Source organism: Zonotrichia albicollis, chromosome W (genome assembly GCF_047830755.1).
Source record: "Zonotrichia albicollis isolate bZonAlb1 chromosome W, bZonAlb1.hap1, whole genome shotgun sequence".
In the NCBI taxonomy this organism is placed as follows: domain Eukaryota; kingdom Metazoa; phylum Chordata; class Aves; order Passeriformes; family Passerellidae; genus Zonotrichia; species Zonotrichia albicollis.
Window position 1 is genome coordinate 7,304,029 of NC_133859.1, and position 27,574 is coordinate 7,331,602.

The 27,574-nt window shown below is 45.1% G+C and overlaps 1 protein-coding gene across 3 annotated transcripts in view; it reads left to right on the forward strand.

Moving 5' to 3' along the window:
* LOC141726856 (mothers against decapentaplegic homolog 7-like) overlaps positions 1-23,233 on the forward strand; it is a 36,754-nt gene extending 13,521 nt beyond the window's left edge. For 2 of the 3 annotated variants that reach the window (XM_074531965.1, XM_074531963.1), the window contains exon 5: positions 21,429-23,232. In XM_074531965.1, the coding sequence (XP_074388066.1) occupies positions 21,429-21,967 (539 nt within the window). In that variant the 3' untranslated portion in view covers positions 21,968-23,232. Of the gene's footprint in view, positions 1-21,428 lie in introns of all 3 variants that reach the window. The other variant, XM_074531966.1, reaches the window with a different exon arrangement.
* Positions 23,234-27,574: the final 4,341 nt, after the last annotated feature.

Sequence of the window (27,574 nt, forward strand, 5' to 3'; positions counted from 1 at the left end):
TCGATTCCCGGGGAGAAAGCACGGGCAGGTCTTCCGAGAACCATCCATTGAATCGGTCGGGCCTTTTCAGAAGGTCCTTGAGCCAGTGCTCCCACTCCCCCCCTCGGTGTAAAGTGAACGTATAAGTCCAGTGGCATGGCTGGGTTCCACCTGGCGAGTGTGCCCGTGGACATCTGGCTTTCGATGAAGTCGAGGGAGCTCGTGGCTTGCGGCGTCAGCTCCCTGGGTTCCCAGGGGTGCTTTCCTTTCAGGAGGTCATATAGAGGGTCCATGACCTCGGGAGGGATCAGGACAATATTGCAAAGCCATTGCAGTGATCCCACCAGGCGTTGCAGGTCGTGTAGTGTTTTGACGTCTCGACTGACTTTCGCCTCGGGGGGTGTCACGTAGGAGCTTGTGATCCCTACTCCCAGGAAGGTCACGCAGGGTCCTCTCTTGATCTTTGCACTTGCGATCTCGAAATCGTTGGCTTGAAGCATTTCCGTGATTGTGGACACCAGGTGATCTACTTGGCTTGCTGATGGTGCTGTGAATAGGATGTCGTCCATGTACTGAATGATGGTCACGGTGGGATGGGAGTGCCAGACTGGCATCAGTGCTTTGTCCACGGTGATTTGGCATATGACAGGACTATTGACAAGTCCTTGTGGGAGTACTCGCCATTGGAAGCAGAGGTTTGGCCGTTTGCCATTTCGGAATGCCACAGAAAAGGCAAATCGTTCTCTGTCCTCAGGGTGCAGGGGTATTGAGAAGAAACAGTCCTTGATGTCCAGCACTGCGCACGGCCGCCCTGCAGGAATGGCTGAGTTCGTGGGTAGCAGTGTCTGGACTGGACCCATGGGTTGGATCGCCTTGTTTACCTCTCTCAGGTCGTGGATGAGACGATAGCCTTCTCCGAACCTTTTGGGGATCACGAATACAGGGGTGTTCCATAGGCTGATGGAGGGTTCTATGTGACCCTTTTGCAGTTCGCGGTCGACCAGTTCCAGCAAGGCTGCCGCTCGAGGCTCTGTCAGGGGCCACTGCTCGACCCATACGGGGTCTGATGATTTCCAGGTCAATTTGATCGGCAGCGGAGGGTGTACGGCAGTGGCCCTTAGGATAAATTTGTAATCCGGAATCCTAGCATGGAAAGAACGTCCCTTCCTAACAGGGGTGGAGAATTTTTTCAGTATGTATGGGTGGATCGCGACTGTCTGTTCTGGTCCCTTTTTCGTATGAAGTGTTATATCCACCAGCTGGGTGCTTTTCCATGCCCGAGACTGCTTTCCCACTCCGTTCACTTGGAGGGACTTCTTTGAATTGCCAATGCCTGGGCCAATGTGCTTGGGGAATAATCGTGCAGTCTGAACCCGTGTCCGCCCAGAACTGTAACCCTATGACGTGGGAATCCTGATTGCCATACAGCTGGCATGTCCCCCACACCATCAAGGGTTCCTTTCCTATTTTCATGGCCAAGGCCACCCAGGGATCCCGTTCTGGGGCGTCTCCTGCTGGCCCTGTGCCACCGGCGCAGGTTGTGGCAGTGGGGGGTGAGAGGGTGCTGAGGGTGCTGCATAGCTTTGCCATTGCACCGTAGGCAGGGATGCAAAATTGGCTACTCCCTGTGGGGGGATAGGGTATGAGGGTCCCCTGCCCCACTGGGGGTTGCTGTGGCTGGGCCACTGCATATTCCAGATGGGAGGGGGCTGGACACGGCCTGGCTGCCCCCCCCCTTTCCCGTTTCCCTGAAGCCTGGATCTGCATTCCTTAGCCAAGTGCCCCTTCTTTCCACATGCCCAGCACAGTCCCCTAAATCCCTCTTGGCGTGGTGGAGCAGCTGCTGATAGGCGCCTTGGCTGGGGGCAGTTTACTGCCAGGTGGCCTGCCTGGCCACACTTAAGGCATGCCATCACACTGGTTATTGCAGTGTGAACTGCTGCTTGGATGGAAGCCAGGTGTTCTTCCTTTGTAACGTGCCTAATCATGGTTGCTGTATTAGACCCAGGTGGCAGTGACCTTAGAATGTCTGAGTTACACTGCTGGCGCAGGCAGTCTGCCAGCACGGGACCCTTAACGAGGAGGAGTCCATAGCTGCCTGAAGCCTGTCCACAAACTGAGTGAAGCTCTCACTCTCACTCTGTTTAATGGTTGACCACGGGGAGGGTTTGGCTTCTATTTTGGAGGTCGTATGGATAGCTTCCCGGGCAGCACGGGTGGTTGTCATAACCTCATGGGCCCGCAAGCCCTCAGACTGTGCCTGGGGTGTGATCATGGTAGGGTCCCTGCCCAGTAACCTTTGTATACTGGACCCGTGCAGTGGATGGTCAGGTCCCGTTACCTGGGCTAGCTCCTTTGTGCATTGATCCTCCCACTCCTGTTTAAAAACTATCATCCCAGCGCCATCAAAAATCATTCTACACGTCTGTTTAATATCAAAAGGCAACATATCATCCCCTCCGAAAACACCGTCAATGAGTGTGGTAACCATGGCAGAATTAATTCCCTTGTCTGCAATCGCTTTGATTATTGCTTGGATTTCCTTTGGATTTATAGGGGAATAAGTCCTCCGTTGATTCTCGCCCGCCCCCACCACGCGTACTGGGAACACTAAGTTGGCAGACGGGCTCCATTCTGCGCAAGCCATTTTTATTTTCTGCCAATCCGTAAGCGGAGCCTGGTCTTTCTCTGATGACCCCTTCACCCACGCGGGAGCCCTGCGACTAGAAACCTTGTATGCCGCTGTTCTCCCTCTGTTAAAGCTAGAATACGAATCCGAACTCCCTGACTCCCTCTCGGCCTCGTCACAGACCAAGTCAGAGTCAGAGGCGGAAGTCGAATGAGTCAGCACTTCCGGGCTGCTCTGCCTCTTTCCCGGGCTCCGACCCCGCCCCCTCCTGCGGGGGTCGGGCCGTTCCCTCCCCCTGGGGTCCCCCCGCCTCCTGCTGGGGGAGGTTCTTGCCCTATAAGGACTTAATTTGAATAGAGCGCTTTGATTGGTCTTACGCTGTACTGTGGGGGCCGCCCCTTCCCCCTGCTCTCCCGCGCATGCGTTCTGGAGCGCGCTGACTGCATTTCTGCCCCCCGCCTCCTTACTTCTGCCCTCGCCATGTGCTTCGGCGCCATTTTCAAGCACATGTGGTGGCGGTGAATCGCCGCTGGTCCCGGCGGGGTCAGCCGCGTTTCGCGCCTCCTCCGCAAGTCCCCGTCAGAACGCCCGTGTGTGTCCTCCCCCCTCCGATGGTGAGTCCGCTCCCTGGGGGGTTTCCGCCGACCGCCCCTCCCCCGCGAGACCGCCCGGGTCCAGAATCTCCGCAGTCTGTGTCGCCGCACCTACCCCAGGCTGCGGGGGGGGCCAGCAAGCAGGTTTGTGCGGCTTTCCAGGTTTCTTGCTCTTGTCGAGCTTTTTGCAGAGCCTGGATAACTCTGCCCCAGGATTTTAGGGCTTTCCATGAACCCGACAACATAGTGTCTTCGGCCAGGGCTTTTGTGCAATCGTCCCACACCCCCGGATGTAGGATGTTCGTGAGGCTTTCTATAGCCCCAAGCTTTATGAGTGTCGGCAATGCGAGAGTTAAATCCCTAATTTTACATTCTATTCCCCATTGTGCATGCATCTCTGTTACGACCTTAGCGATGGATTCCATGTTCCGTGCTGGTCCGGAGGCGATTCCCTCCCGCTGCAGACGGTCCTGCCGTTACAGCCGCCGCCTCCCGTCCAGGCGAGTCCCCGTTCCCCGGGCGCTGATCGGCTTCCCGGGTTTTCGGCACCAGATGTTGCCTTCTGATACAAGGCAGGTGGCCTGGTACTGAGGAGACAGCACGGCGACCCACTCTTTCCAGGGTCGCTCGGGCCAAAGAGCACGCAGACACCAATGTGGTGGACGGTCAAAGGCCTTTATTATCTCTTCTTGTGGGGTTTTATAGTCTAAGGGGCTTCTCTACGTCAGCGGGGGTCTGTCTTTACCATCTATGGTTGGTGGGGAATGGAAAGTTACTGGGTAAATGGAAAATTACTGGCATGTGGTTTAGGGGGCTGCATTCCTATGTTAATTTTCTTATCTAAGGGAACAGGGGCCCTGTCTTCCCGTAACATCGCGAGATCTTCCGAACGCCGGGCCCTATCTGCTACATTCCTTTCCAGTTTATTTTCAGCACTGAGATATTAACTGCTGAGGCATGGTCTCTGTTCTAACCACCCTCACTTTTTTGCCTAAATTGCTTTGTTTTCACCCCCCATCAGCGTGCTGAGCCTATTGGCTTGGCTTTGATGCTGCCAGGGTACTGGCTGAGTCACAGTTGCTGCTGAGGAAGAAGAAGGTACAGAGGAGACAGTGGCCTGATCCTGCATGGGGCTAAGGTCAAGGAAGGGAAGGAGCACAGCAGCTCCCAGGATTTCTATTCACTTGCTTTGGATTATTCACTTTGTTCTGTTTGATTTTTATTCTTTTAACTTCTTTTAATAAAAGCAACATCTTGGATGTTGCCAGCTGCCTCTTTCTCTGCATTTTATTTTATTTTACTTTATTTTATTTATTTTTAAATTTTATTTTCCTTTTTTTTTTTTCATTTTTTCTCCTCTTCTCGTCCTCCTTCTAATGCAAGAAAAGAGCTTTTCTGGGAAAGCATTGCAGGAATTTTCCATTTTCATCCAGGGAAGAGTGGAGGCTTACATCCCCTGTACACAGACCTGCTGTGGCAGCCACCCCTGGGGGGGGTCTTTGTTGATGGACTCAAGTTGTTGGGTCCAAAATTTTTTTTCCAGGGGATTTTGTGCTGTTAGGGATGTGACATGGTGCTTGCTAATAGACAGTCTTTCTCTCCCCTTTCTTTTTTCTTTTCTCTTTATTTTTCCTGTGTTTTTTCCCTTCCTCTTTTGGGTAGTCATTTAAATGCCTGATGATAGCTTTCACCCTGTTAATTAACAGGAAACATTGGGACAAGACAGGAAATTGCATCAGTGTTTTAGGAGAAAAGAGACAAGAAAAAGAAAATACAAGAAAATATAGTTATTAGTGAAAGAAAGTGCTGGGGGAGGAGGAGAAAGAAAAGGAGGAAAAATATATCCCATAGGCCTTGCTTTTCCAAGGGAGTCTGTTCCAGCACTTGATTTTATTTTTATTATGCCAGAAAAATATTTGACTAGCTGGATCACCTTTGCTTGAGTGTGAACTCGAGCTTCCCAAGGAATCTCTTTTTTTTTTCTCATGCTTTTTCTCAGCTTTCTTTCCTAAACTGTGAGGCTTAGGAAGCTCTTGCCTGGGAGACTAATTTTGGTTTGGCTGCTCAGCCCTTCAAATTGGTCCACACAGTATCATTATCTTGGTTTTAACTTGCAAGGAGGAAAAACCTCCCACCCTGTAAGAGCTATCTCAGTCCTTTTCTACCCTTTTAACCTCTGTATAAAAAACTTCCTGGCTTCAGCTCCCCAGTTGGCTTGTGCTGACAATGCCAAAGCACTGTAGGGTGGTTGCAGGAGGTCCTGATAATGCTCTCACTGATGCTCCTCCATGTGCAATGGCGAGTACCGGGCTCTGTGGTGCTTCCTCAACCTCCCTTGGAGATGAAGTAAAATGCCCAGTGGGCTTTTGGTGATACTTCTCCATGTGCAATGGTGAATACCCAGCTCTGTGCCCCATCCTTGGGGATGAAGTAAGATGCCTGGTGGAGTGCTGGGATTTGGTGAGCCATCTTTGAGGTAAAGTTCTGGCTCGCATGGGCTTTCCTGTTTTTTCCCTGAATTCCTGAGCAGGTGGAAAGGCAAATATTGCTATTAAATGAATAATTCAGAAGCATTTGGGCTGTTAAGCCTTGTTGCAAATATGTACCTATATGTGTACATAATGAATGAGACTATGGATAGTTATATATTCAGCAAAATCTATTCAGCCTATATATATAAAAATATATTCTATATATATAATTATATATAATATATAGGCATATTCAATATATAATGAATATATAATATATATTTTATATAGGTTTAATATATTAAATATATTCACTGTATATTGAAAATATTTTATATTTTTATAGAATTCTATATAATACATATAAAGGTTGAATAGATTTTGTTTGTAGAGCTGCCAAATCTGCATCAATAAGAGTTTGCTTTGTGTTGGAGAAACTCAGGTGTTGGGAAGGTGGTGGAAGTTCAAACATCCTTCAGTTTTACAACCAGTGAAGTTGGCTCTGGATCTAATGATTTTAAGTGATGGAAAGCAATGGGTTGAATTTATGGATACTAAAAATTGCTGGGGATCACTGCCAGTGATGCAAAGTAATACAAGAAGGGTTGTATGTCTGCATGTTGGTGTACAAGGTGAGATTTTGAGTAGAAAAGCAGGGGAAATGACAAAATAGTTGAGAAATTAAACCATAAGATCAGATCCTACTTGCCCACACAGGACAGCTGCCAATGACCCTGTAGCTGGGCTCTGGCGGTACCTTCCCAGGCAAAGCAGACAGAGTAAATAACTCCATAAAATCATCCTTTGAGTGGGAATAAAATAACAGGAGTTTTATTTGGAAAAAGAGTTGGGACCCTGAAGTTACATCACTGTGTTTGAACTGATGAATTAATTTTCTTTGTAAGCCAGGCTGAGACTTTTTAGCTCATGATAAAGGAACAAACCCATAAGTCATACACAGTGACCTGTAGTTTTCCTGTTCTTTGTCAAAGCCAAGCATAGAAAATGTATCCTGGGTGTCAAGAGCATGAAGCTTTGGCTTACCTGAGATGTTGCACTAAGGTTATTTTCTGGAGCAGCCAGTGTGATTGGTGCTGGGTTTGCTGAAGGGTGGTGCTGAGCCCCAGATCCCCTGGGGCTTTGTCCCCACAGGATGATGTTGCTGGGTGTTGGTGACACCCAAAATTACCTGATCTTTGCCCCCATGTGTCCTGGTTTAGGGCAAATTTGGGGGAAAACTTCCAAAAGGGGGCCCCTTCATAAATCAAACCCACACGGCCCCTCCCCCCAATCAGTTCGGGAAGGATTCCTCAGAGACAAGTGGAAAGAACCTGTTTATTTAACAGGCAAAGCACCCCCCAGCACACAAAATGAACAATACCGGATGACAACACTCACCGCTCTGAAAAAGATGACAAATTCAGAAAGTCTCTCTTGGGAGTGGTCATTCTCTTATCAGTCCCTCCAGTGCTGGGGGCAGCTGCTGCAGGCCACAAGGTGCAAACTTGGTGTTTCCCAGGTCCCAGTCTGGAGCAGGTTAGAGTAGTCCCAAAAAAGGGAAAGGAAAAACAGTCCAAGAAAAAAATTTGGGCTGCTTAGCTAAACTAACTAACGAGCAGAAGCAAAAAGCAAGAGCAAAGCAGGAGCAAAGCAGAAGCAGGAGCAAAGCAAAAAGCCAAGCAAAAAGCAAAAGCAATACTATGTACTGCCCCGTCTGTGTGTCCCGCCAGCTGTGGGGGAGCAGGCTAATAACAAAACCAAAAGAAAACATTCGGTCTTCACAGCCAGTCTTGAAGGCACAGTACATAATATCCAGAACAAACAGAACACACAGATGGGGATACAAGCATCATAATGTCACCCTAGGACACCATGGGAGGATGCTGCTTGGTCTCGGTGGTGCCACCCTGGCTGGCAGTGGCACAGTCTATGGCTGGGTCACACCTCAGCTGCTGCACCCAAAAGTGGGGTGGGATGAGCCACAAAGAGCTTTTTGGGTTGTTTTTTTTCTTTCTTAATCTGTGTGCTGCCCACCTGCCCTGATTTATAGCCCAGGGCAAACCTCTGCCAGCCTCCATCTGCAAAAAGAGGGTGCCAGCTCTGACGGAGCATCAGGAGGGTTAATTAGTTAATGAATGTAATATTCTCTATAATTGCTACATGTTATTAATCCAGAGCAAAGTGAGAGGCAAGGGGAGGGATGTGTGCATGGTCAAGCTTGTGAACTCCATCCAAACACTGTCCATTCTGTCTGTCCATCCCTTGCTTTCTCCCTACCTGGGTAGGGGCTGATGCTGTTTGTCCATTGGTCCATCCCTGGGTAGCAACCCTGTCTGTACACCAGCGTGCTTCACTGCCTGATTTTAGGAATAGGTGTGATTAGATTATAAAGTCAAACTTTTTCAGTCTGCATGCTTTCTCCAGTCTGGCACTGGGTGGTTTTTTCCCCCTAAGTAGGCCCTGTCCCCGCATCGACAGGGTATTAGGTTGTAAAGAAAGCCAGGAGGAATGAAGGGAAGGAAGGAGGGAGGGAGAAGGGGGTGGCAGGGAGACCTTTTCATCAGATTCATGACTGGAATTTATCGGCAGGAATGCAGTAAATGCTCCAAATGCCAGCCCAGCTAAACAGTTTTCATAATTGTTATGGATCAGGGCACAACAAGCATGAGAAGGACTTTTGTTCCAACCCTGCTTTTACCATGTGTTTACATCCCTGAGAGGGATGCTGCTCACAGGGAGCAGCATGGGGGAGGCAGGCTTTTTTTGGTGTGAGAGGGAAGCATGTTTTTATGTCTGTTTTCAGTCTTTGCGAAGAATTCTTGGTTGGTGTACTGAGCAGAGAGATTTTTTTTTGTATTGAAATGAGACCGGCAGTAATGCCATGTGTGTTGCATGGAACGCATTTGGGGGAATATCCTAACACACATCTGTGTATTAGGTATCAGTTTGTGTTTTGGTTTAAAACCCAGTGGGAAAATCAAACCCACTCAAGCTGCCCTTTTTCCCCTGCCCCCCTTCTGATAGTGGAGGAAACACTAGGAGAGATTATACGATGGAATCGCAATTTACTGAAAAATCGTAATAACAACAAAAATATTAATAAAAGAGTGTGCAAAAGAAAGAGTCTTTTACCCACAAAAGGGTATTCACCACTGAACAAACAAAAACGCTTCTCGAAGACAGCGCCCGGCATGGTTTCCCAGACAAAGGCAAAATGGCGACTGGCCCTCTGCTGAGCCATGTGGTGTATGGGAAGACGAAATGTTGGGTAGGCTTGCTGCTGAGCTTTCTTACCCTAGCCAAAAACAATGGAAAAAACAGGGACAAGACAAAACCTGGTGGGACATGACAGGGCTCTGAAACAGGTCAGGGGACCATTCTCCTGGGCCTGACTTTGCTGGAGCAGGACTGGACTGCTTGGTGGTTCTGTCTGTGGCTTGAGTTCTGGCTGCAGCTATGGCACCTGCTGCAGCTTGAAGTCCACATGGCTTGGCTGGGCTCCACTCCATGCTGCTGCTGCTCGCTCCCTTTTCTTTTTCTAGGAGCAGCATCTTAGGCTCACCAGTGCTGTCTTTCAACACCAAACCAGAAAAAACATGGCTTGGAGAAACAGGAAAGGGACTGCTGGTAGCAGAGAGGGACTAGGTATGCTGGGCTGACCCCAAAACCTGAAAACCCCTCCCTTGAGCCCAAAAAAAGATGACTACCCTTCTGCCCTGGCTTTCTCCTGCTGAAACCATGCTGCCACCATGATGTGGGCAGTATGGAATCAAACAGTGCTAGAAACTTCACCCCTTTTCTCTATAACCATGACAGTTTGGATATCTTAGACTGCTCTGCTTCGGTTTTTATTAAGGTCTTTACAAGGTTTTTAACTTGCCACCCACACAGTCATATGTTGTCTGTGGAGAGCTGTGGCTTTCCTAGGGACTATATCCCTGCCCTCCCGAGGGCATCACTGGGTACTAGGCAACCTTGTGACAGTGGAGCTTTATTTTTAATTTCAAAAGCTTTTTAAGGTCTTCATCCTCTAAACCCAAGCTTGGTGTCTGTGTTGAGGGGGGCTGTGACCCCAGGGTTGGCATGGCCCAGTGGCTTCAACATCAAAATAGGATTTTTGGGGATTTTCCACATAGATCTGCATGCCCTTGTGCCTATTGGGGTGGTCCAGGAATCTTAAAAAACCCCTGTGGATGTCAGCAGCAACCTTCTGGAAGGGTGTTCCCTCTTGAAGCATCCCCTTATCCCAACTGACTGCCATGTTGAGGCTTGGGGAAGGGATTCCTATCCTACTGCTTTTTTGAAACAAGGGAAAAGTTTTCCCACACCATTGAGGGGAATAGAAGGAGATGCAGAGAAAGAAGGTTCTTTAAATGAAAACTTAAAAATAATTAGACTGACTGTATACTAAACAACAGCAAAGAAGCCCATTTACTGTAAATATTATGAGTGGATTTGGCAGGCTACTTTACCCACACCCTTCCTCTAAGGCTTTCCTCTGGGCTGAGTCAAAATTTGTCATTCAGACAGCATGGTACTCTATAATTTGCATAACTGATGAGGCCCAAAGCCTGGTATGGAGGAAACTGGAGTCAGCTGGCTCCTCTCTAACTGCTGGACACAGGCAGACAGGCATTTTTGGTGTGTGCCTGTGTATTCTCTGCCTCACCTTGTAGCTCCAGCTTTACTTGGCTGGCACAAAAAAAAAAAAAAAAGGTTCTTCTCTTCTCAAGTTGTTTTTAGCTGTGGTAATTGATTAATCACCGTAATTAGACAGTAGCAGTGACTAATAAGATGTTTATGAATCAAATTTCTGGTTTGGTGGACTCCATGAAATCAGTGGTTTCTCTTTGGTTCTTTCTTTATCATCCTTTGAAGCAGGGGACATCAATCACCCCATATTTTCCAATCTTGGACATTCCTCCTGGGCCAGCCTTGGCATTTGCCATACTCGTGCCCACTTGTGAGGCTTTGTAGGTCTGCAAAAACATGTTTGCAAGGACCCTTTCTCACTTTATTTTCTTGCTATTATTATCCTATCCCTAAATTAACCCTCAAAGGTCAGGCCTGGGTTCCAGGTCGGGAGAAGGTTGACTCAAGGCACCACCAAGTTGGGGTGGGAACCTGAGAGGATCAGTCATCTCTGCCCACTGTCTAACCCAACCTTGTGTTTGTCCTGATTTCACAAGAAAGTTTCCCAGCTGTGGTAAACGTGATGGAAGTTCTTGGTTGGGTCACAAGGGGACTGAGCAGAGTACTCCCAAGCTTGTAGGCTGCCACTAGCATGAGTCTGAACCAAAGAAATATTTCCCTAGAAATATCAGGAAATCCCAGACTCCTTCCCCTGTTGGCTTCTGCCACATTTTATCCCCTTTGTTTCCATTGGACTTGCAAGGTTACAAATCCATTGGCAACATCTTGGCTTCTGGCTGCCAGTCTTTAGAAAATATCATCCAACTGAATTCATGGGGGAAATCAGTTGGACATTTATTTTTGTGCAAGGTTGACTGATTTTGCTAGGAGCAAGGAGCCATTTAAATGATTGAGTGAACAACTTGTTAGAAAATTTAACAAATAATCTTAAGGCTCTTTAGCCTGCATGACTACTATGATGAGTAATAAGAGCTGCCTAGTTAGACATAGACACAAATTTATGGTCTATCCTGTCAATCTGCAGATTAAGGACTCCATAAGTACCTATGGACGCAATGGGCTGTAATAGCTCCTAAAGAGATATTATGGTCTATCATGTCAATAGTCCACAGATTAAAGACTCTCTAAGTATATGTTGATGTGACTGACTGCCTCAGCTCTTTGGGGGCTCTTGTGTTGGTGTGGAGGAGGAGCCCCATGGGCCACCTTGGGTGGTGGCATCCCTGCAGTATGTAAGGGTTTATTTTCTTTGCAAACAACAGGAGCTTAACAAATGACCATCCCATCCTCTAAATTAGCTTTTCAGAAACCATCCCAGCCATCAAAATCTGGGAGGTGAAAGTGTCTAATGTGTGTAGGGAGATATAAAAAGTTTGGGGCAAATATTGCTATGGGTGGTATCTCTAGGCTGCCACAAACTCTGTTAAAGGCACAAAGATCCTTTTCTGCAGCAGGATATATTCTTTAATTTGAATTTTTTTGTTTGTTTGGTTTTTTTTAAAGCATACCTGGAAATCTGTCTTTAAGGATTTTTCTTGGGGTTTTTTTTTTTTTTTTGTGTTGTTTTGTTTTGTTTTTTTATTTTTTGTTCTCCCACCCAAATAGCCTGCAAATTATCTGAGAAACTGGAAAGGAAGTAAAATTTCCTTTCTTGTGCCTGTTTTTCCTTGTTTTGATGAGTTGTGTGGTTGCACATCATACTTGGTGTTTTCCTTGCCTTGATGTTTGCTTTTGAGTAAGAGTTCAGGGAGGTGTTTTTCCTGATATCCTGCAAAACCAGCACTTGCCAGTAGCATGAGGGGTAAAACTGCAACTGGAATGCCACAAACTGTCCTGAGAACAGTCCAGAAGGGCATGCAAAAACTAATAAAAAGTTCTGGGGTTTTTGTCACCTTCTCTTCCATCTCAACAAGTAGAGAAGATGGGAGTCATGGCTCTGCCTCAGGCTTGCAAATGCTGCTTAAGGTCAGCCATGAGAGATTACTGGGCATGAGATGTGCTGAGCTTGCTCTCAGCTTTGGCCCCAGTTAAACAACACGTCGTACTGACACCAGTCAAGCCAACTTTTTTTAAGCACAATGTGCTGATGGATAAAGGAAGAAGGACCATAGGTTCTTCTCTTCTTTGGTGGTGCCCACAGCATTCATTTTCCAGCAGAGAGCTGCCTCCTAGGAATATAAGAAGGTCATGGACTTGTTGGAGCAAGTCCAGAAGAGGCCATGAAGGTAATCACAGGGCTGAAGCACCTCTCCTAAGAAGACAGGCTGGGAGAGTTGGGGTTGTTCAGCCTGGAGAAGAGAAGGCTCTGGGGAAACTTTAAAGTACCTTCCAGTACCTAAAGGGGCTACAAGAGAGCTGAAGAGGGACTTTTGTCAAGGGCATGGAGTGACAGGACAAGGGGGAATGACTTCAAACTGACAGAGAGCAGGGTTATATTCAATATTGGGAAGAAATTCTTGATTGTGAGGGTGGTGAGGTACTGGCACAGGTTGCCCAGAGAGGTGATAGACACCCGCTCGCCATAAGTGTTCAAGTCCAGATTGGATGGGGCTTTGAGCAACCTGGTCTAGAGGAAGGTGTCCCTGCCCATAGCAGGGAGTTTGAACTAGATGATTTTTATGTTTCCTTTCAACCCAAACCATTCTAGGATGCAATGATCTCTTTGCTGCCCCAGGAGCTCCCATCTGGGTCCTGGTCCTTCTAGGACAGGTCCATAAGACTAATCTACTTTTGGTGCTATGATTTCTTGGTGGATATCTACAGTAATTTATCTGTTGCCTTTACCTGTTCATGCTGGATTATTGGTTGTGTGTGCAATGCCACCTCCACAAGTGGCCAAGGTGAGGGTACCACAAAACCTGAGCATCCTGATCTAGTGGAAGGTGTCCTTGCTCATGGTAGAGGGGTTTGACTAGATGGCCTTTAAAGGTTCCTTCCAACCCAAACCATTCAATGATTCTATGAAAATTAGAAGACTTTTGTTAGCAATTATGGGTAGATGATACCATGGTGAGTGTTGTGTCAGGGTTGATGTTTGGTGGGAAATCCAGCCCTAGAGATCACAGAGGAATGAAGGAGAAGAGAGGATGAGATGGTGAGAAGTTTAGGAAGGGCATGAGAAGGTGCTTTAGGTCAAAGGTGTTCTCTTAAAAAAATCCATAAATGCATATATATATATATATATATATATATATATATATATATATAAATTAATAGTTTGAAACACTTTTGCAATTGGATAATTTAGTTTGGGTCTAATCCTAATATCACTGAGGAAAGATCCAATTACAGACATTTAAAAACCTTATAAGGAACACAGTTCTATTCTCATTTTCAGTGACAAGTTATTATTGCAGATATCAATGATGATTTAGACAGCTCTTGACTTGATTGGCTGGGAGTAGTCCCAGCAGGTGAGATAGCTCACTGTGTGCTAAACTTGATGTTTTCTCTCAAGGTCCTTGATTACAGGAAAACCTTTAGCTATGTCAAAACAAAACAAGCAAAACAAAAGATATCCAGCTTACCTCCCCTCTACATTCATGAACTTGGCACCAGGACAAGGCTGAGAGCTGAGAACTGAATAGGACCTGTGTTAGCATCATTATCATTATCATTATCATTATTATTATTATTATCATTATCATTATCATTATTATTACATTTTGATAAAATGCTTTGGTTTTTCCTGAATGAAAGAAAAATAACTTTTTCTTTCCAAACTCCTAATAAAACTGGTGGAGCTTGGGAAAAAAAAGTACAGATGACATGGTTTCATCATCTTAAAAGTGTTCACGTGTCGAGGAGAAAAGCCATACCAGAATTTTTCTGCCACTTCCAATTGATGGGAGATGTGTCCTCTTGCCACAGCTTGGGAGAACCAAGCATGGAGCTATTACTCATAAATTTGAGTGTTTCCATGGTGTGAATCTCCCACGCTCACCTTCATCTGAACTTTCTTGATTTCAGCAACTTTTAATATTTTTTGTGGTTATTGCTTTGGTGTCTCATCCTCCAGGATTTCTGTATGGATGCAGCAGTTTCTGCAGCATCTCTGCCCAGAGCAGGATGATGCTCCAAGCCCACAGGCAGCATGAGCATGCTCAACGCTAGAGAAATCCTGACTGTGGCCTTTTATTGAGTGATTTTGGGAAGGATTTGATGTTCATAAAAGTTGAGGCAGGGGGTGGGAAGCCTCACAACCTCTTGTGTATTAGGAAATAACTGGTCAAGTCAGGTCAGCCACTCAGGAAAATTCAGGAGGATATAAAACAAATGGGAAAAAAATCAAATAATGTGGTTGTGCTGGGGCATCACTGGTGATGAACATCTGCACCAAATTTCCAAGCAATGTTACCACAAAGACTTTGGGGGCATCAAGTTATTGCCTTGATTTCTCCACTCTGTGCAGAACTGAGCTCTGCTGCAGATGGCCGTTCTCTGTAGACCCAATTATGAGTGATCAGTACAACTAATTCCCTAAATTCCTGAGAGCAGAGTCACTTTTCTTTCAGTCCTTTTCCTTTTTTTTTCTTTTTGTCATCTCAAAATAAGCTTGCACAATATGCTGAGGGGAGCCTGCTGGAACCCTGAGGAAGCTTTTGCAGGAACTTGGGGAAAAAAGAGGGTGTATCACCTTTGGAAAAAGGGGCAGATAACTCAGGAAGTGTTAGTGTTTAAGGATGTCATTAGGTCATGCAGAAGGAAAATTAGAGAGACAAATGCTCAATTAAAACTTTATCTGGCCTCTTCTGTAGAGGATAATAAAAAGTGTTTTTATAAATACATTAATAACAAAAGGAGGGCCAAGGAAAACCTCCATTCTTTATTGGACACAGGGGAAATATAGTTACCAAAGATGAGGAAAAGGCTGAGGTAATTAACACCTTCTTTGTCTCAGTCTTCAACAGTAAGACTGGTTATCCTCAGAACAACCAGCCCACTGAACTGGTAGACAGGGATGGGGAGCAGAATAGACCCCTTGCAATCCAGGAGGTAGCAGTTAGAGACCTGCTGGGCCACTTACATGCTCACAAGTCTATGGGACAAGATGGGATACATCCTAGGGTGATAAGGGAGCTTGCAGAAGAGCTCACCAAGCCACTCTTCATAATTTATCATCAGTCCTGGCTGACCAGGGAGGTCCCAGATGACTGGAAGCTGGCCAATGTGGTGCCCATCCATAAGAAGGGCCAGAAGGAGGATCCAAGAAACTACAGGCCTTTCAGCCTGACCTCAGTGCCAGGCAAGGTTATGGAGCAAATCATTCTGAGTGTGATCACATAGCACCTACAGAACAACCAAGGGAACAGGCCCAGCTAGCGTGGATTTAGGATGGGCAGGTCCTGCTTCACCAACCTGATCTCCTTTTATGACCAAGTGGATGAAGGTAAGGCTGTGGATGTTGTCTACCTGGACTTCAGCAAAGCCGTTTCCCATATCATACTCCTGGAAAAGCTGGCAGCCCTCGACTTGGATGGGGTACTCTTCACTGGATTAAGAACTGGCTGGACAACCAGGCCCAGAGAGTGGTGGTGAATGGTGCCACATCCAGTTGGCAGCCAGTCACTAGCAGTGCCCCCTAAGCGATCAGTGTTGGGCCCAGTACAGTTTAATATCTTTATTGATGATCTGGATGAGGGGATTGAATCTACCATTGATTTGTGGAGAAAAGAAGAAACTTCACAACTTGTAAAAGTTGTAAAGCCCGGTATGCTTTTATTACGACATGCGCCTGGATGCAAGCCTCCCCAAAAGGCATGCGTGCCTCCGGAGGCTTCGAGTCCTCTTTTTATCCCCCTTCCAAATGCATATGCATACAGTTTCACAATAAGTTCATACATATTCATTCCGCGTGACATTTAGCACCAGTTCTTCTTTATCGAAGGAATTTCTAGGTCGGGGGCAGATTGACCTCGTGGTCTTTTCTGTTTTTCTTTCTCTGTCTCCTTGTTGTCTCTGGAATGCGACCTCTCCTTCAGCTTTGGCTCTACAGACCCTTCACCTCTTCCAGGCACTTCACCTAGTTCAGGATGGATCCCTACTCTGTCTCACCATTAGCAAATTTGTGGATGACACCAAGTTGGAAGAGGGTGTCAGTTTGCTGGAGGGTAGGAAGGCCCTGCAGAGGGACCTGGATAGATGGGCTGAGACCAAGAGCATGAGGTTTAAGAAGACCAAGTGACATGTCTTACACTTCAGCCACAATAGTTCCATGCAGCGCTACAGGCTGGGGACAGAATGGCTGGGAAGTGGCTCAGCGAAAAAGGACCTGGGGGTGCTGTTTGACAGCTGGTTTAACATGAGCCAGCATGTGTTCATGTGGTCAAGAAGGCCAATGGCCTTCTGGCTTGTATCAGAGATAGTGTGGTCAGCAGAACCAGGGAAGTGATTGTCTGCCTGTACTCGGCACTGGTGATGCCACGCTTTGAGTGCTGTGTCCAGTTTTGGGCTCCTCACTACAAAAAAGGCATTGAGGTGCTAGAGTGGGTCTGGAGAAGTGCAGCAAGGCTTGTGAAGGGTCTGGAGCACAAGTCCTATGAGGAGCAGCTGAGGGAGCTGGGAGTGTTTGATCTGGAGAAAAGGAGGCTCAGAAGGAAACTTATCATTCTCTACAACTCCCTGAAAGGAGATTGTATCCAGATGGGCATCAGCCTCTTCTCCCAGGCAACTAGCAACCAGAAGAGAGGACATAGCCTCAAGCTGTGCCAGGGGATGTTTAGGTTGGATATTATAATGAAATTATTCACAGTAAGGGTGATAGGTATTGGAATGGGCTGTCCAGGGAGGTGATGGAGTCAGCATCCTTGGAAGTGTTTAAGGAAAGACTGGATATGGCGCTCAGTGCCATGGTCTAGTTGACATGGTGGTGTTCGGTTATAGGGTGGACTCGATGATCTCAGAGGTCTTTTCCAACCTAATTGATTCTGTGAAACCATGGAAAATCTTAATAACCTAGTGATAGCAGCAAATGGAGGGATACTTAATAATGAAATAATAGTGCAGATGTTTATAGCATTAAACATTATCAGTTTGCTGGAATATGGGAACACTCCCTGTTTGCTGTGAGTTTTCCAGTCATTTAGAAAGGGATGTATTTGCTCCAAGGATCTTGTAAAACACAATGTTTTTAACTCAAACAAGAATCACAAAGCATTGAGTGATGTGGCTGCAAATTTCCTGGGATCTGGGTTTTTTGTAAGAGTTGGCAGCAGACAGAGATGGGAGTTGGATAGTGGGTCACTGCCATGACTCCAGGTTGCACAGGAGGAACACAATGGGGTGTTTTGGGGCAAAATCCATCTATCTGCTTCATTTGCCCAGATCCATGCTCATTGCCGCTAAAAAAGCCTTTTGGGGAAAAAATATCCATCACTGTAGGAAGCATCTTTGCACAATTTTTTTCCTCCTCTCCTGCCTCTGCTGCCCAAATGATGCTACTGGCTTTTCCCAGTGGATGCCAGAATCACGGAGGCAGGTGGGAGCAGGGAAGCTCTGCTGGGGTCCAAACAACCATGAAAAGCATCTTTGGTAGCAGGGAGGCCTGAGCCTACTTATCCAAGCTCAACCCTTATATTCTCATGTCTTTTTGACTAGACATCCAGTCAACAGCTGAAGTCCACAAATGAAAGAGGCTCTGGTGCATTTATACTGTGTGCTGGTATCATCTCCTAAAAAAAAAAATATCCTGGATTACCTAAGAATCGTCCTTGAGGTCTGGTCACCCCATATAATTGAAAAACCTAGTGGAATTCATTCAGCCCTCCATAAAGGTCTGTTCATTCATTGCCAAGTGTTCTGGTTTGACATTGGCACAAGGCCAAATGCCCACATGAAAATACACCTTCTCTGGTGTCTGCTGTGAGATTTTGACCAGGAATAAACAAAGCAGGCTCTCACTTGAAAAAAAGAAGAAAAGTTTATTAACTAAACTACAAAGACAATTACTAAACTACACACAAAAGGAAGAAAAAGGGGAAAAAAAAAACCACAAGGAAAATGAAACCTCACAAAAACACTCTCCTCCTCCTCCTCCTCCCCAAATTCCCAATACAACACAATCCAAAATCCAATCTGGGTCCAGCACCACCCTTTAGAATGCTCAACTTCAGTTCCTCAAGAGGAGAGGGAGTCCTTCCATGTGTCGTGGTGGCCTTTTCCGTCCTTGTTCCGGTGCTCTCACCACCGGACCAGAATCAGGGCTGCTTCCAGGGTTGTCCTTTTAAGGAGGCTGTGTCCAGTTCCAGAAAAGCTCAGTCTCTCACCTCTGGGACATCTGTCCCCCCCATATTTTATATACCCCCTGGGGCCGAGGGGTACCCACACTGAATCTTCTTTGGCTCTGGGACATTTCTCCCCCTGGTCTCAGTCTCTGCATTCCAGGGGAACATAGCTCTGTCCATGGCTACACAAAAGAGTCCAGCATAAAATGCCACTCCCTCTTCTCCATCTTCCTAACATCTCTCAGTCTCTCTCTCTGGTCCAGGTCTTCATCACTCACTCATCTCCTTCGTCCTCCTCCACTCTTATCTCTCGTCTAGGAAGGGCTAGTGTTCTGTGAAATTTTCATTGTCCAAAGAAAGGGTTAAAAACTCCTCCAAGCGGCTGGACTCCTGGCTGCACCCCCCCCCCCCTCCCCCGACCATCTCCTCAGCCTCGTTTACTGCTTTCAAGGTAACGCACACACCGTTTACTGCTTTCAAGGTAACGCACACACCGGCTGCACTTTCTCTGTCTGTCTCCAAGGTGGGGGGGGGGGGGGGGGGGGGAACAGGCTGCCCATTGCTTCCCGGCATTTCTTTATTTTCTTCCTTCCACCCTTGGGGCCAGGCCTACTTCTCCCAGGCCGGGCCGCATGGCTTTTCCCCTCCCCCAGCCCAGCCAGCAACTGGGCCGGGGGAGAGACTCAACTCCTCCACCGCCGGAAATCCAAAGAGGAACTGCCAGGGGGAGAGCCCTGCTTTTACCCTGTGTTCTCGGAGGTGGACCCAGTGCCCAGTGGTTAGGCCAGGTGGCAATATTCAAATCTGAGCACTCATTGGCCCCATCCACACAGCATCCCAGAAATCCTGTTTCCGGGTCAAACCATGACACCAAGGCAGTTGTTTTTTTGTGGTTTGGGGTTTTGTGTTTTTTTCTTTTTAATGTTCTGACAATTAAATAACTCTTTGTAAGCAGCAATGAGCTACTTCTTAAGTGGTCTTCACTAATGCAAGCACAAATATCAAGTGAAAAAGGCTTCTCCCCCCTGCTGCCTCCTGAAAGGGATGCTTTTATGTCCAAATAAATAAAAACCTATAAGAATTTCAGTATGCTTAATGTGTAGCAGGAAGTTGGAGGGAGGGAAGTGATGGCTGGTTGAGATGAGGATGGATAAAGGAGCATTCTCCTCCTGTATTCAGTAGTATCCCCTCTATGGACTGAGGGGCATCCCCCCAAATTCCTCTGTCTCCTGAGCATTACCCTCCTTAATGGGTGGAGGAAACACTATGCTGGGCATGTTTCTTGACCAAATGGGGGCACCCCATTTGGGTTAGGAGAGAGGTAACTCAAACCACCCACCTTATTCCCCTTCATTCCTTGAGTGGTGCTAGATTTCAGCAGGATATAAAATTATTGGCAACAAAGTCTTGGGAGGCGCTGAAAAAGGGAGATGGAAGGACAAACTGGGGTGCACCTTGATGAATGCTGTCCCAGGGACCACCTCCCCACTGCCAGAACTCCCATCCCCACTTTCACCCAGGAGGGAGGGTCCCTATTATGCGGCATATACAGCCAGGCCCATTTTTAGTAGCTGCCTCCAGCAACTGGAGAAATATTTCCCCCACTGGGATAGAAATGAGGAAATTAAAAGTGTGTGGCTGGGTTTTAGTTTTGTTCTCTTTAAAGCACAGTGCAGGGCTTGAAACACAACTCAGAGACAGAAGAAAAATGCCTGCACTGGGGAAATGGGCTTTTTAATACCAAAAAATAAAGAAATCGGGGCAGCCAACATGTTCCTGCCATTGCTTATGTTGGGCAAAGGGGTTTGGGGGTCCACAGAAAGAGCTTTGGGGTGCTGGGTTACCCACTATTCCCATTACCATATCTGCTCCCATGCTGCAGGGGATTATTTTGGTAGCACTCACTAGCATACCAAGGTTGATTTTTTTTTAAAATGCAATTACAGAGATAAATAGTTCTCAGGTCTTAACATGACTACCAAGGCTGGAACGAATTACCTGCTGAGCAGTGCCAGGCTGTTAGGGATCCTTCATGAGGAAAAGGGGCTTTTCACATTCCCTCCCCCCCCCCCCCACTTTGCTTTTTCCTGCTACATTGTATCCCTGCTTCTTGCACAGGATAGCTATGCGCAAGGAAGTAAAAAACAAAAAGCTACATGAATGAATTTCAGGAGAGGTTAGGCCATTTTTGTTAAGAAGTATGAGATTTTTTGGTCCCCACCATCTCTCAGTGCTTCCCACAAGTTAGGGTGTCATCCAATGTTTCCATCCTCTCCACCACCCAGGCTCTGACTACAGGTAGGGAAAAGCCCTGTGAACTAGAGTAGGTGAGTCCTTGCCCCCTCTGGTCCCATGGGGTGACCTTCAATGTGGATTTCTTAGCAGCACCTCATTTTTTCTCAGCATCTGTGTCGAGTAGATAGTTATTTATGGAAGTGGATCCACTATCTGGTGAGTGAAAATAAGGACATTTAGGGTGTTTGGTCTTGGTAAATGCAGCTGGCTAGAACATCTCATCTCTCCTAGTGCCACTGAAGATGGTCCTGGTGATGGTTTGAGTGAGGATGACTGCACCATGGTTGCTGCTGGTAGGTCTCAAGCCCTTTTTGAAGGTAGACATGGTGATTTAAGACTCATAATTCTAACTAGAATTAGGTGCTGAAATGGCACAGGAATTGTCCAAATCTGAGTGAACTTAAATGGTCCTAATAACATTGCTTTTGGAAATGGTGGATGTGCCATGGGTGTTGGTGTGTACGTGGAGAGTGTCATGAACACATTGGCAGGCAATGACCTGCCAGCATTGTGTCACTTTTGGGTTGTATTACCCCTTTTGGTGCTAAATTTCTGTTTTTCTTCCTTTTTTTCTCCTGTTCTGTAGATTCCCAAGTTCTTCAGGAGCCAGGGGATTGGTCACATTGGTGTGTGGTGGCATACTGGGAAGAGAAGACACGTGTGGGTCGGCTGTACTCTGTCCAAGAGCCCTCCCTGGATATCTTCTATGATCTACCTCAGGGGAATGGTTTCTGCCTCGGACAGCTCAACTCAGAAAACAAAAGCCAACTGGTGCAGAAGGTCCGCAGCAAGATTGGCTACGGCATCCAGCTCACCAGGGAAGTGGATGGAGTGTGGGTGTACAACCGCAGCAGTTACCCCATCTTCATCAAGTCAGCCACACTGGACAACCCCAACTCCAGGATGTTGCTGGTTCACAAACTGTTTCCAGGTTTTTCCATCAAGGCTTTTGACTATGAGAAGGCGTACATCTTGCAGAGACCAAATGACCATGAGTTCATGCAGCAGCCATGGACAGGATTTATGTTTCAGATCAGCTTTGTGAAAGGCTGGGGCCAATGCTACACTAGACAGTTCATCAGCAGTTGCCCATGCTGGTTGGAGGTTATTTTAAATAACCGATAACTCAAGACAGAGTGGACTCAAGGCATTTATATTACTTTGCTGCTAATATTTCCTTCTGAGTGCTTGCTATTCATGCAAACTTTCTGGTTTTGTTTTGTTTAGTTTGTATGTCCCCCCCTTTGTTTTGAGAAAAATCTTTGGAAATACTTTTTTATGCTTTGGGGTAGTTTGATAAACCTAGTTTTTTAAAGTATAAATGGCCAATAACTCGGAAGGATGAGAAAAGGGTGTGGCTCACATATGATAATTATTTCATGCCTCTGAAAGGATTATCCCATGTGATCAATGGATTCAGAAGCCACTTGCTATATGTTACAGTTCCTTCTCTTGGATAAAAGAACAAGATACTTGTATTTTTTATGCACCACCTTCCCATCCCTGGTGATGGTGACACCAAGACCTCTTCCCCAGCAGTGCTAACCCCACATTGTTGCCAAAGAATGGTGCAAAATCTTCCCAACCAGGTCTTTACCCATCTTTTTTAATTTTAATTTTTTCTTGTTGCTGAGTTGGCACCTTGTCACTGTGTTTATTCTTCTACTGCTTTTTTTTTTTAATTTTGTATGGTCATGAATTGATGCAAGGGGAGAAAATAACAGCAGAGAAACCTCTTGCATGGACTGCACTTTATCATTTGAGCTGATATAAAGCAACAGAAGCCTAAGCCTAAAAAAACCAAAACAAAGCAAAACCAACAAAACAAATAAAAAACAAATGGGAAGAAAAAAGAAAAAGTGTTCACAATAGTCGGTCTGTTGTAACTTCTTAGATCAGGTTATCCCAGTAACATTCAATTTGAAAATGCGGTTGTGCTTTCATTTCTTCTTGAAATCATACACTAGTATGATACTTTTGCACTCTTCTTAGCTCAATGAGCTTGTTTAGACCTTAACATAAGCTATTTTTCTGTATATAAAGGTTTAAATGAACAAGAGAGCATTCTCATTAGAACTTTAGCACTGTAGTGCTTTGGAAATACACACAAAAAAAGGACTCCTTAAGACCCCCTGAGATTTATTAAAGAAAAAATGCATTTTATGTTATATATAAATATATTATTACTTGTAAATATAAAGGCGTTTTATAAGCATGATTGTTTATGTATTGTGCAATGTGTATAAATGAGAAAAAAAAAAGAAATATGCACTTTGCTTTAATATAAATGCAATTAACAATTGATAAATAAATAAAAAAAAAGAATGAAATTGCTGGATTTTTCTATGGGTATTATCATCCAGATAAATGTTTTTTCTAAAGGAGCTTATGTTCCATTAAAAAATAAAAATGTACACTTGATCCCAGGCTGTGCCAAGTGTCTTTTTTAGTGGCAGGGATGAGGCAGGCAGGAGAGATGCTGCTCAAAGTGGCTACCACATGGGGTTGGTGGTGGGGCCACTCACCCCAGTCAACAGTTCTGGTGTGGGTAGCACCCAGATAGGGTCATCCTGAGCTTTGGTCTCCATTGGGCTGGTGTGGTGCGTGTGGCTTTGGGGTCCTTGGCATGGTTGTATCCCATCAGCCCAAGTCTGGAGGGTCTGGCTGCCCAAAATCTGCTGGGGTTATTTTTCTTATTACTCCTGTTTCTCATAATTTCAACATAAAAGAACAGCCATGCTATGGACCCAGCTCCTATTTGGCCCTGCCCCAGTCCCTGAAGTACTGGGGGAGGCCAAACTTTTGCTCTGTGCTGGAACATGAGTGGTCCATGCCACCAGGCAAGGAGGAAAATCTGAGAAGAGGGGAAAGCCAGTCCTCTAGGTTTTCCTCAACTATTTCTTGCCCCCTTCATCTCCCATGCCACTGGAAATAAAGGTTGTTTTTCCTTTTGCCCCCCTTGGCCTGCCTTCAGATTTTTACTGCTCCACATCCCACTTGCACATGGCCTCTGTCAGGGAATGTGGGGGTACTAGTTGTCAGTTTCTCTGTGTCTGGATTGAAGGCACTTGAGATGGCAGTTCATGTTGGACTCAAGTGTTTATTATTTCTTATCAGTAAAACAGTCTCATTACTGTGAGTTCGGCAGCTTTTCATTAGAAGGCACAAAATGGCTAACAATCTCTTGTTACAAGGGTTTTTAAGACTAAACTATCCTATTAAGAAATAACACCTAGATTATTTTCCCTTTTAACCCAATAACTGATTCCAAAGAGCCCGCAATGTGGACTTTTCTGCCCAATTACAAAATGCCACCCAAATCTATGAAGAAGAAGGAAGAAGAAGCATGAAGAAGAAACCCAGGATGGCACCCTGCACCCTGCATCTTGCTTCCATCTACAACATACTAAAAATCCCAAAACCTAAATTTCTCACCAAGTGATACACCTACACTACTCTATAATCTATTTCACACTTTTGTGGATTCTAGTCTATCTTGAAGTCTAGGAAACTTTCTCCATGAATGAGGGTCAAAGTCAGTGCTCCCCTGGGGGTCAGGGCACCCCAGAGCAGACAGAGAAATATTCCCTGTGCCCTGGGTTTCCACATCTCCCCATTATCTTTGAACCAAAAGCACTCCTTTGACAGCCTCATCCATCATCTGTCAGATACACTAAAGTAGACATGGCACAAATATTAAAAGGACTGCGATACTAATCAGTACGTACACACCTATCTTCAAAAATTCCCTCCATGTTGATGCAAGATTAAATCAACTGAACACACCATTTAGCCATGACTCATTATCTTTCCTGAGTTTGGCCACTCCATCTTCTAATAGTTGTATGCTTTCATGACTAGATTTTGAATGATCAGACAAATTCATGCAACCCATTCTTTCAAATTCCTCACATCTACGTCCATGCACTAACAAAAGATAATCAATTGCCACTTTGTTTTGCAGTCACCTGTCTCACACCTTGAACATTATCTAATAAATTGCTCAATGTGAGAGAGGTAGCACAAGAGTGCTTACTCAACCAACACCCCATTTGATCCAATTGCTTCAAGGCCGCTCCTGCAGCTGCCTGTGGCAGAAGCAGAGCTGTTATAAATTTCTGGCCTTTTTTCCATGAATTAACATTGTCATCACAATTGGAGTTGTATTAACTGACAGATCTTTTCCCTCTACATCTTTGTTCTCTTATCATTGTCATGTTGGGTGCCAGTAAAGAAAGTCTCCCAATGCTGCATGGACCACCTTTGACACTGGACGGGATAGCAGGCCAAATTCTGTCCCCACAAATGAAAAAGATTCCTTGCGGTAACTGCAATGGAACCTTGTTGGACGGTGTGATAATCTTTGCTGTGAAATTGCACTAAGATGTCGCATTTCTATATATAATGTGATTTGGAGTTACATCTGTTATTTTGCCCTTATTTTGTTTTGACCCAGGAAGACTAAATACTATACAGAAATCCATCTTCACTGAGCCAAGAATTTCCAATTCTTGAGGTTCATAAAGAGCCTCAGGGAGAAATTTGGTCCAAACTCCCCTTTTTGTTTGAACTATAAATACTGCATTGATAACTTTGTTAACTATTTGTTAGACACACATTTGACTAAACCTCATAGTTCTTTTAAGCTATTATTTAACAAAAATTTTACAACATTACTGATTTCCACACCTATGAAGAAACCTAAAGTCCACAATCTTCTGTGGGCGAAGCACAAGGGTTGTAATCTCTGTGCAGTTTACATTTGTGTGTCTTCTTCTCTGCTTGTGGAGTGGTTGGTGGTTTTTTGCACTTGATAGAGTTTCACACTCTTCACTGAAATTTACCTGGACTTTGTACTTGCTAAAACACAAACAAATCTATGTCCCCGCAGGGAATGGAGGATTTTCTTAAAATCCTGGAGGTGAAGAATGGGTCGTGATGTGAAAATAAAACATTGATCAGTTCTGTTTTGCAAAATTACATAGAGAAATATAAGATATCAACATAAGATGCTATTACTAACATTCTTTGGTTATGAACAGGAGAAAGCATCAAGAGCAAAACAATGTGTGTAGTAAAGAAGAAACTAACAGCAATTAGGAATTAATTAGATAATACACATAATCAATAATACATGTGAAATCATACAATTACCAAGCACTACAACTTTGAACTGTCATCCCATAGTCTGCGACAGCTGATAAACCTTAAAACAACAGAAAATTGGAGAAATCATGTCTGGATTCATGTTTCTTCAAACTCTCTCTGAATATAGGTTCGGCTGTCATATATGGTCAAATTGCTAAGTCAAAAGGACTTGAATACTTTTTGATGTAGAAAACATTTGGGTTGATTGTCAATTACTCCATTTAAGTAAAGCTAGAGCTTGGCCAGAGCCTGAACTCTAACTGGTGGGTATCACTTAACACATTTTAAAACAAGACTCTTAAAAATAGCAGTTATGAATAAGAAACCTTAGAGTTAAAAACTAATCATACCATTAAGTAATTTAATCCCTCCAAAGTTTTTTTCAGGATAGAGATTCTTCAAACACAGCGAATCTCTTCTTCAGAGATTTGAAAGTGGTCACAGTCAGGATTGTGAGCTTGGATTTGGACACTGAGAGTGGAGGAAGTGCAGCTGAATGAAAGACTGATTACTAAGTACAAAATTGAAACTCAAAAAAACCCAAGTTACAACTGAACTCTCTGCTGGAGTACTTTTGTAATAATAACTGAAGAAAACCACGAGAATGGCAATCTGGATTTAAAAAAAACCCAAAAACATATGAGTAGTTAAGAAATAAAAAAGGCAGGATCCTGAAGAGACACGAGTTTTGTAGGTGATCACACAAAGAGATAGCAAAATACATAAACACCAGCTGCAAATATTACAACAATACCTTAAAAATAATTCTTATAAAAATCTGAGAAGTGACATTACATAATCGACTTATTAACAGGAAGGCGTTAAGACAACCTTTTTAAGGCATTCATATAACATTAATAACAATCACTATTTATCAGTATTAACTGTACTCTTGCATTGAACCATGGCTCCAGCATCATCAGTGCTAAATCTTCTAATGATATACTGCAACTCAGTAAATTACAGCACAGTTGGGCCTTTTTTCCCCAATGTTGCCAAGTAGTAATTGAAGTATGCAATAAAGAAGGGTCAAACTACGTAATTTTTGCTGCTAAATCATATGCGAAACATGCTCAAAGTGTCAACTGCTGATAAAAGTTCTCTGCCAGGGAAAGAGGTAAAACTGCCATCCTGAGATCATGGTTTTCCACACAGGAAAATAATTTGCAAGTATATTTCCACTGGGATCGTGGTGCAGAGCCATGCTCAGCATCTGATTCGTTACCCATTGTCCCCAAGGCATCTGTGGGCTCTTGTCTTGAAGGTTGTCTGCAAGCCCATGAGGTAAATGAAACCTTCTCCCCATGCAGCCCTGAGGATAAATATGGTGGTAATGGGTTGGCAGCTCCAGACAATTCAAAGAGGGAATCCTTGGAACAGTATTTGCTTTATGCTGGTTGTATATTGCTCTCACTATTTACTGGTGCAAAGTTGTTCCAGTGGAGCTTAACTCAGGTAGCAAATGGTAACTCAGTTGGATCTATATATATAGATGTATGTCCTGGTCTGCGAGGGCTTCTGGAGGCAAAGTGGTGAAGAACTGGCTTAAAATAAATTAATAAAATCACCCATACATGGAAACAG